Source organism: Podarcis tiliguerta, assembly GCF_965153285.1.
Source record: "Podarcis tiliguerta genome assembly, chromosome: 11".
In the NCBI taxonomy this organism is placed as follows: domain Eukaryota; kingdom Metazoa; phylum Chordata; class Lepidosauria; order Squamata; family Lacertidae; genus Podarcis; species Podarcis tiliguerta.
In genome coordinates this window covers 44,348,625-44,367,417 of record NC_139544.1, presented here as the reverse complement: position 1 = coordinate 44,367,417, position 18,793 = coordinate 44,348,625, and the positions used below count along the sequence as shown (strand labels likewise).

General features: G+C 43.7%; 2 protein-coding genes across 2 annotated transcripts in view; one reads left to right on the top strand and one right to left on the bottom strand.

Annotated features, from left to right (window-relative positions):
* Positions 1-16,374, top strand: part of CCDC152 (coiled-coil domain containing 152) — a 30,787-nt gene extending 14,413 nt beyond the window's left edge. The window contains exons 10-14 of the mRNA XM_083403200.1: positions 7,302-7,396; positions 8,391-8,476; positions 8,515-8,560; positions 13,997-14,121; positions 16,280-16,374. Coding sequence (XP_083259326.1) covers positions 7,302-7,396; positions 8,391-8,396 — 101 coding nt within the window. The 3' untranslated portion in view covers positions 8,397-8,476; positions 8,515-8,560; positions 13,997-14,121; positions 16,280-16,374. The remainder of the gene's footprint in view (positions 1-7,301; positions 7,397-8,390; positions 8,477-8,514; positions 8,561-13,996; positions 14,122-16,279) is intronic.
* SELENOP (selenoprotein P) lies at positions 38-6,964 on the bottom strand. The gene is made up of 5 exons (XM_083403203.1): positions 6,313-6,964; positions 5,176-5,385; positions 3,574-3,786; positions 2,708-2,825; positions 38-1,909 (listed from the first exon to the last, which is right to left on the bottom strand). Exons 2-5 carry the CDS (start codon positions 5,376-5,378, stop codon positions 1,646-1,648), a joined length of 798 nt encoding a protein of 265 aa, XP_083259329.1. The 5' UTR covers positions 5,379-5,385; positions 6,313-6,964; the 3' UTR covers positions 38-1,645.
* Positions 16,375-18,793: the final 2,419 nt, after the last annotated feature.

Sequence of the window (18,793 nt, the reverse complement as noted above, 5' to 3'; positions counted from 1 at the left end):
TTAGGAAGTGTAACTGACAAGTATCACAAGACGTTAATTTGGTTTATTAAAAGTTCTCTTATCCATCATCAACAAAACATGCTTTCCAGTTATATTCTTAAACTACTTTCATGCTTAACAAGTGTTCACCATAAAAAAATTCAAGTTTGTAGGGCAGTGACTTTCCCTATGAAACCATCATGAGCTACAGCAAGCACCATCTAAGCAGTTTCTGTGTTGAACATTTTCTTTCATGCCTAAATCCTCCACTCAAAAATTCATTTCAGAAAGACAAGGTGTTAACAATGAGACATACTATTTAGCTAAAGAGAAACATACAAGCTTCATTAATCTGTTATAAAAGTAACCAAAACCAGTCCAAGAATGACAAACCAACAGGAACTGTGAGATAGATTGATCAAGACTTAAATCTGATCAACAAATGTTTTTGACCCTGTTCCATGTTTCATTCTATCACAGCTTCACCTTGCACCCCAAATGCATAATATCTGTGATACTTAGTTTTGGTGAGACTTTTACAAAAACACAAAAAGATTCATGGTCTATTCTAGTCTTCTTACCACAGGATCTTAAATGTGCCTGTCCAAAATCTATTACTTGGGTGTTAGAAATTCTGGTAAATCCCTTTGTTTGGAATATTAGCCATCACACACAAATTTTTAAAGTACATCAACTTCTACAATATGGTTTGGTCATTAAGTGGCTCTAAAGTTTTAGTGGGGGAAAATTCACATTTTTATATATTTACTTGGTTTTCAAAAAAAACCCAGAGTTGTTTTTAAGTAGTTAACACATCTTTATTCTCCTCCCCTGTTCTTGGTTGCTATACATCAAACAGAAGCCCCTAGGTTATAGTTTATGCTTCTGTCTTCACAAATGCAAACAGAATGGTAGAAGAGGAAACCAGAAAGATGAGGTAACTAAATGTAGCAAACACTTTAAATGGGCACCGAAAAACAAAAATCTGTACCATTACGAGCATGTCACTGTTGTTTTTTTAAAGGCAAATCAGCTTACCCAAACAACTCAGTACAAAGCCAATTAAGCAATAGCACTCGACTACAGTTGCAAAACATCAAACTCAAGTACTCCGGCTTAATTGGTTCGTGGACTGAGCTGCGTAAGTTGCCTTCTTTCAGACATTCACATAACGGTACCCGATGGGAAGCTCACTGATGTAATAGTCACTCAATGTATTTTAACTCTCTTTGGCTCTTGCCAATAAGTGCTTCCAATCAACTTTGAAAAATCTGATGATACCAATGCCTGCATTATCAACGAACGCATTCTACATTGAGGACTCTTCCCTAGTGTGTTAAGATGCTTAGTTTGTTTTTCAGGCTCAGATTTCTGCCCTTTCTACTCACTGTCAGGCATCTGAAGCTGCAAGCTCACCTGCTGCTGCTGGCTGTCAAGCAGCCGTTGGCAGTCGTCACTGGCAAGACTCAGTGACATTCTCTGCCAACAGCTGCCCACGTCACCTGCAGGAAGATGGGAGCTCACCACGACAGTGTCAGGAGGCTATGCTATTTAGATCTTCAAACAGCAAGTGCCGACAATGTCAACATCAGTTACCTGTAGTGGGCCTTGTCAGCTCCTGCCACTTTCAGCTCAACTGCCTCTGGCAAATAGCATTCCCCTTTCGTCAAAGCCTCTTTCTCTGGGGGGGATCCTCCACAGCTGGTTGCTGTGAGGCAGCTTCTACAACATCCTCACTACCTGCCTGACCACCTCTATTTTGATGGCGCCGGTTGTTATGCCGATGCCCATGTCTATGGTGATGGGGTTTCCGGCCTTGATGGCCAAGGGGAGGTGACTGGTCGTGCTGAGAGGGAGGAGGTTCTGCCTCTTCTGGCTTTTCATCTGGCTTTTTTGAAATGTTCCTGCATATTTCTTCAATCTCTGGTGTCTGGAAGGAAAAAGTGCAGACAACATAAATGCACCCTGTTTCGGTAGACAGGTATGTGGCTCTTTAAATACATATGCAAAATATTAGCCGATTCTTATATACCTGCTGTGTAAAATTACAACCTTATATTGAATTGTGGTAAAGCATTTAACAATTTTCTCTCTCCATAGTAACTTGTAAAATTTCACGATACTATGATCAACACGAAACTCGTTAAGAAAATGCATGTTTCAGCTCTTTGGTATCATGCGGGAGGCATTAAGATGATGAGACTTTCTATTTGCATGATGGCTGTAGAGCCAAAGGGTTGTACCCCATGCTAGCCCTAGTATGAGTAGACAAACTGAAGTCAATGGACAGGGCTAACTTAGGTTCATTAATTTACCATGAGTCTACTGTGAGTAGAATTTCATTGGCTACAAGCCACTCATTTTATTTATTTATTCAGTTATCCTGGCTTTCCAATGAGCTTCCAAATGGGTTTCAGGAGGGCTCCCATACTTAGCTCCAGAGAAGGAGCCACAAAGTGCTTTTCGGTACAAAGATTGTCAAGACGTGCCTGCACAATGGTTCAGCAGATATGTAAGTTAGAATCCAATGGTGTGGGAGTACCTCGGCTGCATGCATTATAAGCAGGTTTCCACCACAAATTAAGCCCATAGCAGCCAAGGACCTTTCAAAATTTTCAAAAATCACGCTCAGAATATAAGCTAAAACATGCTTGATTAGGTTTCTGTTTATTCAATTAAATGCACACATACACAATGGGAAAAGAATATTGTAAAAATAAAAAAGTACCAGATAAGAGCAGTTTCCACACTTGGATTCACAGTATGTGATCTGAATGGCTTCTTCCACATACGGAAAACTCAGAAAAGAGTAAGGCAAACCAAGATGATACACTAGACGGCCACACCTAGAAAGAAAGTTACCCAGGTTTTAATATCAATGTGAAATACATTCATGGTACTGTATTCAACTATTAGTCATATTCATTAATTTCAATGCATCTACTTGGAATAAAACTTAAGTTTATTATCACCCATAACGTGGAGTATTTTGGAAATGAGAAATGAATTTCTGTTGTGCTAGATGTCCTGTGTTCTGTTATAATCCATAAAAAATCTACTGCAAGCATTTCACAGGTGCCTCAATCCTATATAGCTAGGTTGCAGGGGTGGAAATGCCATTTGCACGGGCTCTTACAACAGCAAATCATGACACTTTTTCTCCCTGTGAGCATGTTTCTGTGGAAATCCAGGCACCCTCTCACTTCTCAAGCCTCTTTTAAGAGTACAGGGAGCTCTCTGCCAAGAAAAACCTTCAAGAGCAGCAAAGTTTGTCCCGAGGCAATAAACCCATGTCTGGGTTGCAGATGGGGACTCACATAAATGAATGTGCTTCCTTATTTTCAAAATCAATACACATACCTATATATTAAAATGTAGCATGTGCAAGGGGCAGCTAAGCTGCTAGAACTCTTCTCCCTAACATACTGCTATCTATGTGCCTGTTGGTTACAACCTAGTATCCCATTTATGGTGGAAATAAGGTTGATATGGATGGGAAGCAGGGCCTTCTCAGCCCTGTTCTCCTCAGTGCTATGGAAAACCTTGCCCCCTGAGGTTCATTTAGATCTCCTAGCTTTTCTTTTATATACAGACCTGTCATAGATGAGGAAGTCATCCTTCTTTCCACTTAGTGTAGTCCAGACATCAGGTTGTTTTGCATCCTGCTGGTATACAGGAATGTGCTCCGAAACCTTCTCTCTTAGCTGGTTATACTTCAGTTGGGAATGGTGTCCCTGGTGATTGATCACCATAAATGAAACATTTACCAAGCCATCACTTTCAAGCTTCAGTTGCAGATCTTCCAATCTAATAGGAGACACACAGAGAGGAAAATGAATATTTTAAGTGCACTATCCTCCCTCGGGACAGTTTATATTGTTTGTTAAGATGATATGGTGGCTTCTCAGAATCTATAAACTCCCACTGTTATTACTGGATTTATTTGTCTCTGGACAACTTATAATTTAAAACAAGTGATCAGCATAAAACAACATAACTGTAAAATATTAGTTGTGTAGGCTATCTTCTAGGGTGTACTGACCTTTTATGGATACTTCAAATTACCACATACCGTATGTGGCTCTGGAGGTATTTGCAATGGAGTTTGCTTGAGTGTTGTGATTAGAAAACAGAACATTTGGCCAAGTGGTATTAATATTATTGCATGTGAAGATTTTAATGCCATATGGGACAAACGTGGTTCTTGCCTACTCAAATAATTTAAGATTTTAAAATATGTCCTTGGCAAATCACTTTACTGTTTAATTGGTTGTGTTAAAAGTAAAAACAAAAGCAATTGCCATTCTATAAGCTTTTTCATATGTCTGCCAAAAAAGCCTTTGATCCATCCCCTACTCAAAAAGCACTGTACTAATGCTTGAAAATTAGTAGCAATATGCTGCTTTTTTAAAAGTGGAGATGATGTGCAAATGGATCGGTCATTTTCCTCCTCTTTTCTGTAACTGTCACAGAAGCTGCAAATTGTCCTTGGAGGACAATAAACTGGAAAAGCAGAAGTTAATTTGGCAACTCAGGTTTTCCTTGCTCACTGCAGCCTGAACAATCTGGGTCTCTTTTGCAAGACATCAGCAGTTCTGTCTCCCACCGCCCCCTCATACAGTATAAGGATTTCGAGGTCATTCACCCCAATCTGAAGAATGCAGGGCACTGTGGACTTTCACACTCCTAATATCTGAACAGCTGTATTTTATTTACTAAAGAAACAATACGTATGAGAAGTCGAATGGATCGATGTCCCCCTGAAGCTAGCCAAGGAAGTTTATAATGGGACAGTGTGCAAGAGAACTATGAAGTCATGAAAGCACTAATGACCTCTGCTATATAATCCCTATGAAACATGTGGTGCTCTGTTGCTTGGGCACTTTCTGGTTTGCTTTTGTTTCATCCAAGCTCTGGATGAAATCCAAAAACGAAGAATGAAGCTTATAGGAGGAGTTTTGTTATTACAAACAGCAGTACAGAATCCAAGCAGTGAAGCCAGAAATTTCAGTTTGCGAGCCAAAAATAACTTATAACAGAAACACTTTGGGGAGTCATGGAAAAGTAGAGACACCATAAATCTGAAAGAAAATAAGGAGAAAATCCCATCCCTGTCCTGTATAAACATGCCTCTTATTTTTGACAAGATCCGATCTCCCCCACCAAAATGCAGGTGCAAACACGGGGTGTCCTTACCTAGAAGCCTGCAACAGGCACAAGAATCAGCTGGCTTGAAGAAGGGCTACCACTGTGACGGTACCCCTGGAATCCAGCATAGGATCTTCTTCCCCGATTCGCCATTCTGGAGCCTCTCTGCAACGGCTGCTGGTACCCTGGCTCTCCGTCCCTCCTCCTGGGAGGAGACAGAGAGCCAGGGCAAGTCCCAGGCCAACCCACATGGCAGGGCTTTGGCAGAAAAGAAAAGAAAACAAGTTGAATGCTCCACCCACAACCCCACCGATCACAGAACATGCCTCCTGCCCCTGGCTCCTCCAGAGCAGCAGAATAAACAGACTCCCAATAAATCTGTCCCACTTCTTGTTTTTAAGGATTCCAACCCCACCCCACCCCTCGCCTTTCCCTTTCTTTGGGAACCACTGCAGTTATAGCACACAGCTGTTTAAGTTTACTATATTCAATTTAATTAAGACAAATGTCAAAATTCAAAGTGTGCAATCATTCCCCGTTTGTATTTATTTCAAAGATACAAGGTGTTGTGTTCAACTAACTTTTACTCTGGTCTATTAATTCCAATGGGTCTGGTCTAAGTTAGCTGTCACCATTAGGTTTAATGGGTCTACTCTGAGTAAAAGCCAGTTGATGTCAACCCCCACTAAAACTACAGTGTGTTTGGAAACCACGGGACTCGCACAACAGCCTGATCCTATGCATATTTACTTGTGAGTAAGGCTGCACGAGAGGGGATGCCCATTGCATAGACTTCTTAAACTGCGATCCTATGTAAACACTTTCATGGGAGCAAAGTGGACTCGACTGTGCTTACTTCTGAGTAACCATTAATAGGATTGCACTGTTAATGTCAAGCTTTAACTGGTTTCCCCCCTTTCCCCTTCTGTTCCGGCAGCTCTGAACCCGATACGTTCTGGAAGAATATATATATATACTGTATTCTTTTCCAAAAACCCCTTTATGGAAACAAATAACCAAAGCCCGACAACTCCCGCTCCGAGGAGGCAAGCTTGGGGAATCACACTTTGTAAACTAAAGTATCGCTTTGTGCGCACAATATATATAAAACCGATTCCCGATTCAACGCACAAAAAGACAAAAGAAATCGGAAAAGCGAATTTGACAAGGAAACAACAGACTTACCCGGGCCCCACCCTTCTCTTGGCTGCTCCTCGACTTCGCTTGTGTTCTCTCCAGCTACACCATGCAAAGAAAACAAATCTAGCTATCTAGTTAGCAGCTGCAGTTCTCTGATATTTATACTCCGCCTGTTTATCACTTGCAGGCGTGGTTCAAAGTTCAGGGGACTCTTTTGCAATGTCCTTGCAAGCTCCCTGGAGCGAAACCTAGCCAAACTTTTGTTTTCGTTAACTAACTGGAAGTAACAAGAGCTTTTCCTGCTGTCCTGGGAAAAAGAAATGTGCAGGAAAAGTGGCTTTTTTGCGTGGTGCAGTTTCCAATCTCCCCCCAGTAACTCCGAGCTGGTGGTAGAGTCAAAACGTGTGTGGGAAGGACATTAATTCCAAAAACTTATTACTTGTTTTTAAGGAAAGGAGTATCTGCTGAGCCCGCAATTTTCGTTGTGTCCTTGCCTTGGCCCGATGCACACCCTTTTCTGACATGGGAGCCTGAGCAAATTTCCCTGCCCAACAGCTGGCTTTTGTTTGTATCAGCCTACTTTGAAACCGGTTGGCAATACTGATCCAAAGGTTCACAAAGCCTTGGGTGCAGGCGAGGGAGACCCAAACACTCCCTAGGGAGGTCTCCACTGGCTGCATTGTTGTTGTTAAATTGTGATCTGCAACAAAATATTGCAGTATGAAATTGCCATCCCTTCTCCAGAATACACCTTTCTGTTCTCCCAGCCCAGAGACCGTTTCATGTGCACTGACCATCTTCAGTCCTAAGCATAGGCACTCAAAGAATGAGTTAGCTGGGTTTTTATTATTGATTATTATGTTGCTTTTCACAATCAAGGAAACTCACTGCAAAGAAACTGAAATGCAAAAAAGAAAGAAAAATGCATAGCAAGCATATTCATTAAAACAAGGTTTACTTCAGGTGCCAAAATGTATTGAGCCGGCCCTAATACTCATAATAATATCATTGGGATTTATTTATTTTTTTATCAGGAACAAGGGCGGGCAATGATAAAGCACCACAACTTATTTCACCGAAAATGATGATGTCATCTCCTGGGCACAATTTGCCATTCCCTGCATTCCAGGTAGCTAACATTTTTCTCAGATAAACCCACCAAATAAGGTAAGTTGAGGAAGAGGTAGGTACATTAGCACACCTGGCTAACAGTCCACATGGCCAGTTTTTATTCTGAAAAATTTTGAAGCCTCTTTTTTCATGACCAAAAAGAAAATGTCCCCAAATAGCGAGCAAGCTTTTGAGTCCACCAGATCACTGCTTCAGGCTGGATGTTAAATGAAATAGGAGGGATGGCAAGGAAAAAAGGCCATCTTGATACTGATGACATAATGTCTGCATTGATCAGAAGTGCATTTTTGTATTGGAAGGGGCATAGTTCTGGCGATTGCCGTGATGAGTGTCTACCCTTCGGAATGTACCACTACACCACTGTTTTTCATACATGACAATCAGGCTCTCTGGGCCTCTCTTGTGCTATTTGTGTGCATGTGGGGCAGAAAGTGGGGGGCGTGGGTGGCGCTGTGGGTTAAACCACAGAGCTTAGGACTAGAAGGTTGACGGTTTGAATCCCCACAATGGGGTGAGCTCCCGTTGCTCGGTCCCTGCTCCTACCCACCTAGCAGTTCGAAAGCACAAAGTGCAAGTCGATAAATAGGTACCACTCCGGCAGGAAGGTAAATGGCGTGGCCACATGACCCGGAAGCTGTACACCGGCTCCCTCGGTCAATAAAACGAGATGAGCGCTGCAACCCCAGAGTCGGCCATGACTGGACCTAATGGTCAGGGGTCCCTTTACCTTTTTTTACGGGGCAGAAAGTAGCTTAAAGGCAAATGCACGTTTTAACCACTATAGATAAAATAGACAGAAAAAAATTAATGCCAAAGTATTGTTATAATTAGGGGAGAGAGAAATGATTCTTAAATGAGCAATTTTTAATCTGAAGGCAAAGCGCCCACAGGTCCCTGATCTGGAATGTGCCTCTGATCTGTACTGGGAGCACTGAAGTGGCTGGTTTAAACATGCTTTTTTTTAAAAAAAATTATCCTCGTTTGTGTGTCAGGTGTGAACTGAAAGCATCCTCTTCCTTCCATGATTTGCTTTCAGAGACAATCATCAAATGAAAGCAAATGAAATCTCAGAGAGAGAGAGAGAGAGAGAGAGAGAGAGAGAGAGAGCACTTCAGACAACTAATGCCACTGATGTTCGCTATTCACTGCCATTTCTCATTATGTAAGTTTTCCATTGGTTGTCTATCATCTGGAAGTGACCCTCTGAGAGCTCCAACACACTGTGAGTCACACAGTTGGGACACCATGTCCTGTTGCAACGTGACCCTTTAAAGGGATTCTAGGAACGGCACATCCTTGTGCCAAAATTAAGAGGAAAGTAAACTCATGGTGAATTTGCCTGGACAAAAATGTGCATTTTTGTTTCAAAGTCTATAAGCCATTGCTTTTCTCCAAGGGCACGTCCAGACATCCTGTTTATTGTGCACTCATCCTGATTTTGTCTGCAGGGATATTAGATGCTGGCTATTTAATGAGCATTGCGGGTCAGTCAAAGTGAGTGTTATCCCACACTTCCCACTGCATTTCCCCATCACTTTTCTTACCACAAAGTCTGATAGTTGGGGGCAAAGCACCTCCCAATTGCAGAGCCTTGATTTGCCAGTAAGTGATTGAATACAACACAAACATAGGCTGGAAATGCCTCCTATCTTAAACCCTAACTCCTTTTTCTGTTCTAAGGCAATGTACACACTAGCAGCTTAAAATGCAGCAAGGCTGTGTTTCAAGTCACATTCTTACATTGCTGTGCACACCAGAGAAGGGGTGGGGATGTCTTTACCCAATGCACATTGCCTGTTTGGTTTCCCCATGCATACACTCCTGCAACTACTATTCATGAAAATGCATTCACAAAGGTGATCTCAAGTATACACACCTCAGCTTAACTGCGAAATGAATGTGGCTTATGTTTGCGAATCAGATGGAAGCTGATTTGAGGGGGAACACACCCAACAACAGTATTTCTCAGGAAACTACAGCACATATATGGCTTGTGGCAAACACCACGTGCACACAGCTTCAAACACCAGCAGTGGGAGCGCAATGGAGCCTGAGTAAACAGCAATGTGTACACAGCCTATGACCACCAGCTCATCCTAGAAGGTCAAGGGTGAGCTCAATATTTCTCATCCTCCCCTCTCTCTCTTGCACTGGTGATTTGCTGGGAGGAATAAAACCCAAAGGTCACATTGTAGAATCAGGCACTGCTTGCATCCCTGGTAAATGAACAAAAAGTGAGCAAACAGACTCCAACCTGTATTGCTTATTTCTCTTTTCCTCCCTGAATGTTAACAATGTAGGCTGTGATTTGGCTCAGGGCTGCTCGGCTTAGCTGTGCTTAGCATAATGGCTTGACAGCCTTGAGAAAATTAAAAGCTGGAACTCAGATTAAATTGGCAACAATTGCTCCTTTACATCTCTCTGTTTAGGGGACAAAAGCTTAACTGAATCAGTAGACTGTTAAATTGCAGGAACCTATTCCAGCTGTTTCGTGCTTCTCTGCCTGTGATCTCTACGCTGCCTTGAGAGTGTGGCTGGGACCCAAAGAGCAAGTTCAAGTATGTTGCAAGTCCTTGTGTGCCCAGTTGTGTTGCAATGGGGCAGTTAGGAAGCTGTGGCACTTACAGAGCAGATTCCCAGGGTATCCCAACAGTTTGCCATGTAGCCGGGGTGTGGGTAAAAGGCAGGGCAGACCCACCATTGAGGCAGAATGAACCATCTTTCCTTGGGGGCAAAACCACAGAATCCTAGAATTGTAGAGTTGGAAGGGACCCTGATTGTCTTCTAGTTCAACCCCCTGCAATGCAGGAATCTCAACTAGTGCATCCATGACAGCTGGCCATTCAACCTCTGCCTAAAAACCTCCAATGAAAGAGAGTCCACCACCTTCCGAAGGAGACTGTTCCACTGTCAAATAGCTCTTACTGTCAGAAAATTATTCATGATGTTTAGTCAAAATCTCCTTTCTTGTAACTTGATTTGGGTCCTATACTCTGGAGCAAGAGAAAACGAGCTTGCTCCATGTGACAGCCCTTAAGATATTTGAAGATGGCTATCATATCTCCTCTCAGTCTTCTTTTACCCAGGCTAAACATACCCAGTTCCCTCAACTGCCCCTCCTAAGGCTTGGTTTCCCTCCTCTGCACATGTTCCAGATTGTTAATATCCGTCTTAAACTGTGGCATCCAGAAGAGAACATAGTACTCCAGGTGTGGAGCCTTGATCATCTTGGTTTCCCTCCTCTGCACACATTCCAGCTTGTCAATATCCTTCTTAAATTATGTTTTATAGGCGACTGTACGACATGCTGCTGAAATCGCAAGTGCTTCCCTCCTCCCTGCTACGCCATGGTTTGGAATAGTGTTGTTTCTGAATGTAGCCTTGTGGTTTGTTTCCTTCCAAATGAACTATGAGCTGTGTCCACGGTTTGTTCTTGGCTTACTGCTTGAGATTTCTTTGGGGAAGACAAACCACGAACCCAGGATCAGACATAACGAGACTATGACCTAGATCCTGGCAGCACTGCAGCACCCAGAGTTGTGGGGGAGCAAAGTGCATGTGCCTTCATTTCTCAACCATAGTTTAGTTTACGTGGTTTAAAGTGGCCTGTGAGTGTGGAATTTTGGAATAATTTTCAAATGTGCCTTATTTTCAAACCCAGCAGAATTCAGAGTATGGCACAACCACTTCCACATTCTGTCCCAACAAAAAGCACAAAGGTGCTTTTTAAAATAGAGTCTCAAAATAGAAGATTGGAAGAAAGATGGCATTTCTTAATGTTGCAAAGGTTTCCCCAGATAAGCCCTTGAGCCAATGAAGATTTATGCCAGTGTGATATAGATAAGGTGGATAATGCCCGATCGTCCTCTTTGATAGCTGCATTCGCTAGACATAAAATAGGACAATGTTCAGACAATTCATCAGGGCAAGTATTAATCTTAATTTCTTATCATTCTGGAGGACGTGCAATGAGTAACTCTTCATGAAATACAGAGGTTAAAACTGGCTAGTTAACTGCTGACTCACCAAGATGAGTTTGGCCTATCAATCATGTACAGCAGCCCAATAAACCTGTCCCCCCCCCCCACCTCTTGAGGGGGAAAACCACTGATTGTCAAGCACCTCCTAGACTGGTTGAAAGGTTACGGTTGGTTTGGTGGGCCACAAGTTGTTTGCAGGAACAGTTCCAAGTCCATATCTGAATGTACTAGCTTCCTTTGCTGACTTGAGATTCTGAGAAGTCTGGCTCTGAGGAATATCACATGATATTCTGGATCTCACAGACTTTGCTCCAAGCAAAGTTCTGTCTTATGCTTTCAGCGTCTGAAACTATCTTACCCACTCTCTTCTCCTTTTGTGGGTACTTCCAAACAAGGCCTTAATTTGGAATGTGGCAACAGAGGTTTACTTGTTGTTGTTATTCTTGTAGTTGGTACCCCACCCATCTGACAGGGTTGTCCTAGCTACTCTGGGTGGCTTCCAGCATATACAAAAGCATGAAACATAAAAAACTTCCCTACAGAGGGCTGCCTTCAGATGTCTTCTAAAGGTTGTATAGTTACTTATTTCCTTAACAGCTGATGGGAGGGCATTCCACTTCCCTTAACACAAAAAACCTGTTTTGGCGTAGGGGATGGATAGGAATAGGTTTGACACACAACAGCTCCAAATTGACTTGAATTACACAACCTGAATTTGCCAGGATGTGACTGAAAATAGTCACCTGAAAATAGTGACCAGCATCATTGTCTTCTAGATGGTAAGCCTGAGGGCAGGGTCAGTCTTCTTGATGGTTCTAAGCCAACTCAAGTGTGTGTGTATGTAAAAATTCATTTGTTCAAATAAACAAATGAATCGGGCAGTAAAGGCTGCAATCCTTTGCACACATTTGGAAACAAGTCCTACTGAAGAAAGCAACATACAACAGGAAAGGTAATAAAGGAAAATACGTAGCCCCCAATATCACCTGCCAGAGCGAGTCTGATCTAGTAGAAGACTGATTCCTTTACAGATCACTGAGCATGGGAAAAATATAACAGGTCATTTTTTTCCTCTGAGAGGTAAAGGAGCAGGTGACCTAAAATGGCATTTGCCAGACCAAGACCTTGTTAATCATTTATTTCCAAGGGATAGCGTGCCTGGATCCACAACCAAAGAATGTGAAAAAGAAGCACAGAGAGAAATGGTGCAGGTATGCATTCTCCCTCTTTCCCCATCCTCACCATTACAGATAAGCTAGCAAAATCCCTGAGCAAAGTGCAGGTGGACGCTCACGTTTATAAGTCACAGGGCACAAGTTTTGCATGTGGAAGGTCTGAGGTTCAGTCCCTGGCATCTGCAGATAAGGCTTGGAGAAACCGGAGAGCTACAGCTCGTAAGTGTAGGCTTACGAGAAGGGGAACCTGTGTTGAGCTTTCCATTCCACCTTCAGGAGCAGATGTGTGGAACTGTTGCGTGTCACATGTCTGTTTACATTCCAGCACATCTTGCTGGGTACTTCCGTTGTGTATAGCTTTTGCTTTTCCTATTCTCTCTGAGAAGACGGGAGAGAGAGACGACATGTTTCTTTGCCCTGATTTATGATTAATAAATCTGTAGTTGTAGTATGCTTCCACAAGCCTCACGCCTATTCTGTGTGCGCAGTTCGATCTGCTGATAGTGTGCCCTGGCTTTGAAGCCTGGGTCGCTGATTTACGTCAGGGCAGAGGCCGATGGTCTACGCAGCGGGACTGCTGGAAGGGGACGGCCCGGCTGGGGCTAGCCAGCTGGACTCCCGGCCCTCTGCATGTCAACAACCTGTGGCCCTCCAGATATGTTGGGCTACAGCTTCCATCATCCCTCACCACTAGCTGGGGCTGATGGATAATGAAGTCCAGCATTATCTGGAGGTCCACAAATTCATGGAGGAGAAGGCTGCCAGTGGTTATTAACCACAATGGCTATTTTCCATCATCACTGTTGGATGCAGTGTAAGTCTGCTTTCAGGCTTCCCACAGGTATCAGGTTGGCCACCATGATAAAGACAGTACTGAGTACATTTCATTGCATCCCTCAATATTTGTTAATTTGATGGACATGAAGTATCTTACCTGTGAGACACATTACAACATGTTTGCACAATTAATATTCATAGTATGAGCAATTGCCTACTAATACCCAACGAAAGGAGGCAGGTGTATGTTAAATGTTAGGAAGGATAACTGCTTAACTGATTGGACATCCACACATCATCCCTCAGGAGTATACAATTGCATTTCATTGAGACTTTTAAAACATTACAATTTAGATATTATATTTTCAGATCAGCCACAAGGACAGAAAGGACAAAATATATATTAAAGATGGTGAGTGATGAAGCTGATTTCTTTGCCTCCAAAGGCATTTGCAGAGGAGAATTGGCTGTAAAAAGCACACACACACACCCACACACTGCACTTCCCACAACAATAACAAAAGCATGATTAAGGGCCTTGTATTTCCAGTATTGCAACCAGGTGATTTTATGTTATTTCTGAATTATGTTACAAATCTAATACATCATTAGTTAAAAGTTCTGTCCATTGCAAATTCATATGTTTATATTTTTTATCCTTTTCAGGCTTTTCTAAATTGACGAAATATATTGGTCCTGTTTCGACACAAACAAGCAGTAAAAAGTACCAGATCAGGTGGCACTCCATCATTGTCCTTTTTTTAAGCTGCATAATAAAATCAAACAGCCAGGTAATTTTAGTTGGTGGATCTTGGGGCGGGGGCAGGGCAGAAGGGTGGAGAGCTTTAGATAGCTATGTACTTTAGTTATGAAGCACACAATTAACATTCCTTCACGTGCCTTCACTGCTTCTACATTCCTGATGTGTTAGAGAAAATTACCAAATAATAATAATAATTTTTAAAAAATAAAAATTGGGCAGTCCTGGTTTTAAAAAGAAAAGAAATACTTTGAGACAGAGGTGCAGCTTGGACCCAACATTGGGGAATCTCAGCATCTGTGATGTCACACAAACACACAACGCCGGGGGTAGACCAAGCACCTAGCCCAGCACACCAAACCTGGTGGTGGGCTGGGCAAGAATAGACAAACGGGAGAAGGACCCTGCTGGATCAAGTCAAAGGCCCATCTAGTCAAGCACTGCATTGACCAGATGCCTATGGGAAGTCCACAAACCGGACCTGACTACTTGCAACTCCCAGAAAATGGCATTCCTTAAGAAGCATATGGCCTCCAACATTGTAAGGAAAACATCCCCATCATGGCTAGATACAATAGATGGACATTCCCCATAAATGTGTCTAATCGTCTTCTAAAGCCATCCAACCTGATGGCCATCGCTGCAACTTGTGGGAGGGAATTCCACGTGCTATGTACTTGGAGTGCTTTTGCCTGTCCTGAATCTTCTAACCTGCCCTTTCATTGGAAGCAGTGGAGGCTGTTCTGCCTGGGCAAATGGGGCAGTGCCCCACCAACTTCAGTCTGCTCACCTGCCTGTCTTCTTAATTACAACCAATTGTGGTCAGCTTCCTCCTCAATAAGGTTGCCCTTATTGAACTCAACAAGGGAAAGGAAGAGGAAGTGAAAGTTAGAATTGGTTAGCTGTGCCTGTGATTGGCTCTGGCTCTTGTTGGTCTCCCAACCTTCTGCCCTGCCAGTCTCAATGGTCCCCAGCCACCATGGGTTGGATGGTCCCAACCAAGTTCTCATACACTCCAAACATTCTGCCGATAAAAATCAGGACAGGGACCTCATGCCTCTTTCCCAAAGCCCTGTAAACTTCTGCCTGATGTTGGGAAGAAGGCAGGAGAGCTCCAGGATCCTACCAGAGGTCTTGATGCCTCCTTCCCAAAGTCTAGGAAGCTTCTGTCCAGCATAGGAAAAGAGCCAGGTGCTCTGATAGGGGGCAAGAGACCCCCAACTCCTTCCCCAAGCCCTGTAAGTGCTTGCTGGCTTTGGGAAGGGAGGCAGGAGGGCTCCAGGAGCCCATCACAGTCTTGTGCCTCCTTCATAAAGGCCGGCAACTGCTCATTCACAATGCTGCCACTGCTACAAGAGCTGCTTCTGTGAGCCTCGTCCGCACCTGGTGTGAAATTGGGGCACCTTGGAACGAAGGCAGAGCCCAGCAGTGGCGTAGCGTGGGTTGTCAGCACCCGGGGCAAGGCAAGTAATTTGCGCCCCCCGCTGCACTGTCCCTCCCCCAGATAGTCCCTCGCTCTCTCTCTGCACCGCACCGCACGCCTGGCACCCTCCCCTCCACAGTGGGCAGTGACCCGGCGGCTCGGATCGGATTCGCACAGCCAGCACTGCAGTGAGAGAGAGTGAGTGAGCCAGGTAGGGGCAGAGAGCTGCGAGTGCGAGTGCGCCCCCCCCCAGATGTTGCACCCGGTGCGGCCGGCCCCCCCCCTGCACCCCCCACACTACGCCACTGGAGCCCAGGGTGCCTTCAAGGAAAGTGTGGCTGTCCTGGTTAAATCAGGGCACTTGGGAGGTATGAGTTCTAGTGATGGGAATGCATGTGCAGAAGGCAACCCTTTGGATCGGGCCCATTTTTTTAATCCCATCCAGTGTTCCTCACCCTATGTGATCAAAACAATGCAACCCCCCAGCATGTCACAAAGCAAAACAGCTGTCTTTAATTAATGCTAATTGCATGGTTGCTAAAGGTTTTGACAAGAAATGCCCGGAGAACATAACTGTGCGCTTTTTGAGCTGGTTTAAAGTTGCACTTCTCTGAACTTTTGCCAGTTGGAAGCAGAAAAACAGGATAAGGTTTCTGCTGACACTGCAGCCCAGAACCACTGCCAAACTTCCTCTGAGCACACAGAAGAATGAAGCAAAATGTATCTGAGATTTTATTTCATTATTTCACTTTGTTTTCTTGAGAAGCAAGGATGGTCGGGGGCAGAAGGGTCATCGGCTGTGTATCCAAGGCAGATAACATTTTAACTTGACACCTAAAGGAAAGGAAGCTCTCTTGTTCGGTAAGAAAAGTTCAGAAATCCCCAGTCACACACTACATCTGTTGGGAGCAAACTTTCACAGAGCAACAAGCCAGTTTTATAATATGATCACAATATGATTGTAAAGATACTGAGTTGATTGGGTGGGGGAAAGAAACTCCATAGGTGAAAAACAGCTCCTATTTGCTTGGTCTATTTTTACCTCTATTAGGTGGACTCCTCTACGGGTGTCCAAAAATTTGCTTTAGGTTTCTGGAACTTGGTAGGTAGGGGAGGGAAATAAAGCTGTGTTTGTGGAGCAAGTCTGGAGATCAAGTCCTCCATCGCAGTGAGTTGCTTTTCAGTTCAAAGACCCCTTGTGGAGCACATATTGACTTGAACCAGGGTCACAATGGAGAACAATATGCCTCTGCTTTAAATGATAATATTAGTGAACAAGTATAAACTGGCACAAACTTTCAGGAAATCTTACTCTCCCTGTATTAGACTGCAACCTCTACACATTTATTGAGGGATTTCCCCCCTGAGCAGGCATGCAGGGGGTTGTGCTGTTAGTCTTTGAAGCACTACAAGGCACTCTGTCCTTTCCTTTAATAAATCTGACATAAAAAGACACTGTTCTTTTGATAGCTCCGTAGATGAGTCGCTGTCCTATCAAGCCAGACTATTAGTTAGCTAGCTCAGTGTTGTTGGCACTGGCTGGCAACAGCTCTCCTGGATTTCAGATTAGAATAATGACAGGGGAGTGGTGGGAGGCACCAGCTGGGGAACCCCCAAGGGAAGAAGACTCTGAGCCAGGGGATTGGTGGTGGGTTGAAAATGAGTGCTCAGAAGGAAAAGAGGGAGCAGGGTGGGAAGAGGTGGTGTTGGAAGCTGAAGAGGCAACAAGGTTTAGGGAGCAGGAAGAGGCTGGGGCAGAGCACAGTGCAGACTTGGAGGCAGGAGAGGAGGAGGGCCAGGAGACAGAGATGAGGGAGGTTGCTGAAGAATCCAAGGAGTCTCCCCCTCCTGCTGCGACCTGCTCACCTCCCCCTGGTCTCCCAGAACATGCAGAGAAATGAAGGAGGAGCAAAGAGAGGCAAGACAATGGAGCCTTAGGCTGCTGGGGAAGAAACTGGGGAAAGCGCCTTAGGGAATGATAGGAAGGCAGGGATCTTCAGTCCTTGCAACTGCCCCATTGGGGCAAGACCTACTGGGAAGGGTTGCTGCAACCAACTAGGACTGAGCTGCTTTGTTTCTTTGATAAAGAGTTCACTGACATCGGGTGCTTTATTATTTTATTGCTGACCTCCGCCTGACACCAGCTCCTGACAAATCATTCCTAGCCCTAGGTGGAGACAGAGAATGAGACTTTCTACAAGGGAAGCACAAGCTCCATCACCGAGCTACATACACCTCTTTCAATTGCAGGGCATTATCGGAGCATATCTACACTAATAATTTATAATGTTAAAAATGCATTATTAAAATTTGACTCCAGCGGGTGCTGCAGAGCAGCAAGCCACTGGCAATGGAAAAAACTGCCATTAAGTGTTCGAAACGCTATTAAATACAACGTTCTATAAGATCTATGTAGATCCAGCCTTGCTCTTCTCTGCTTTGTGGCATTGTGCAGAATCATGCGATGCAAGATCACCTCCAGACTGTCACTGTTTTGTGGGATGGATTCAATCACATACAGGCAATCGTAAATTTGTGCAAGTATAGAAATTTCGTAAAATCGTTAAAATAAACCTTAGTACTGTGAGAAACTAGCCTACCAACAATTTGTGGGTGCCAAGACCAGAGCGGGGATTGGCATGTTTCTTCAAGCAGGCTGTGGCATGCTGATGAAGCACCTATATTTAGAGTATAATGAGTGTTTCAAACCAGTAGTGGCTATTGAGCCCAGTTTGCCTGTGAATGTTTTCCAAAAGGCTTTGGTTTCAGGTCAGTGGGGGTCAGGATGGTCTGAAAACAACCTTGGCTGCCCATGGGAGATTAACATAATGATACAACCATCAGAATGTATTAAGAATAAGATCTGTATGCTTCTGGGCAGTTCTTTGCCTGCACAGAAAGTGGAATGCCTCCACTCTCATTAAAATAATTAGACTCTTCAGTAGTGGAATTAATCTGTCATATGCTTCCTAGGATAAAAGGAAGTCAAGTAAATTGGAAGAAGTGAAACACACATTTTTGCTGTGCTAGGAAATCCACTGTGGTAAAAGCACTGTGGGATCCTATTTCTGGATCGGGGCTTCATAAACAAGGCTGGAATTAGTTCTTGCTAACCGTTGAACCTTGTAAACCAGGTTTTTCCAGACTTCTGAGTTCATTGGCCCCTTGATGGGCTTTTAAAATTGTCATGGCGCCCAACCCCAATTCTTATAAATGCAAATGAAATAAAGTCAAGCGATATCAATACATAATCAACATTTATTAATCATCCATCACCATT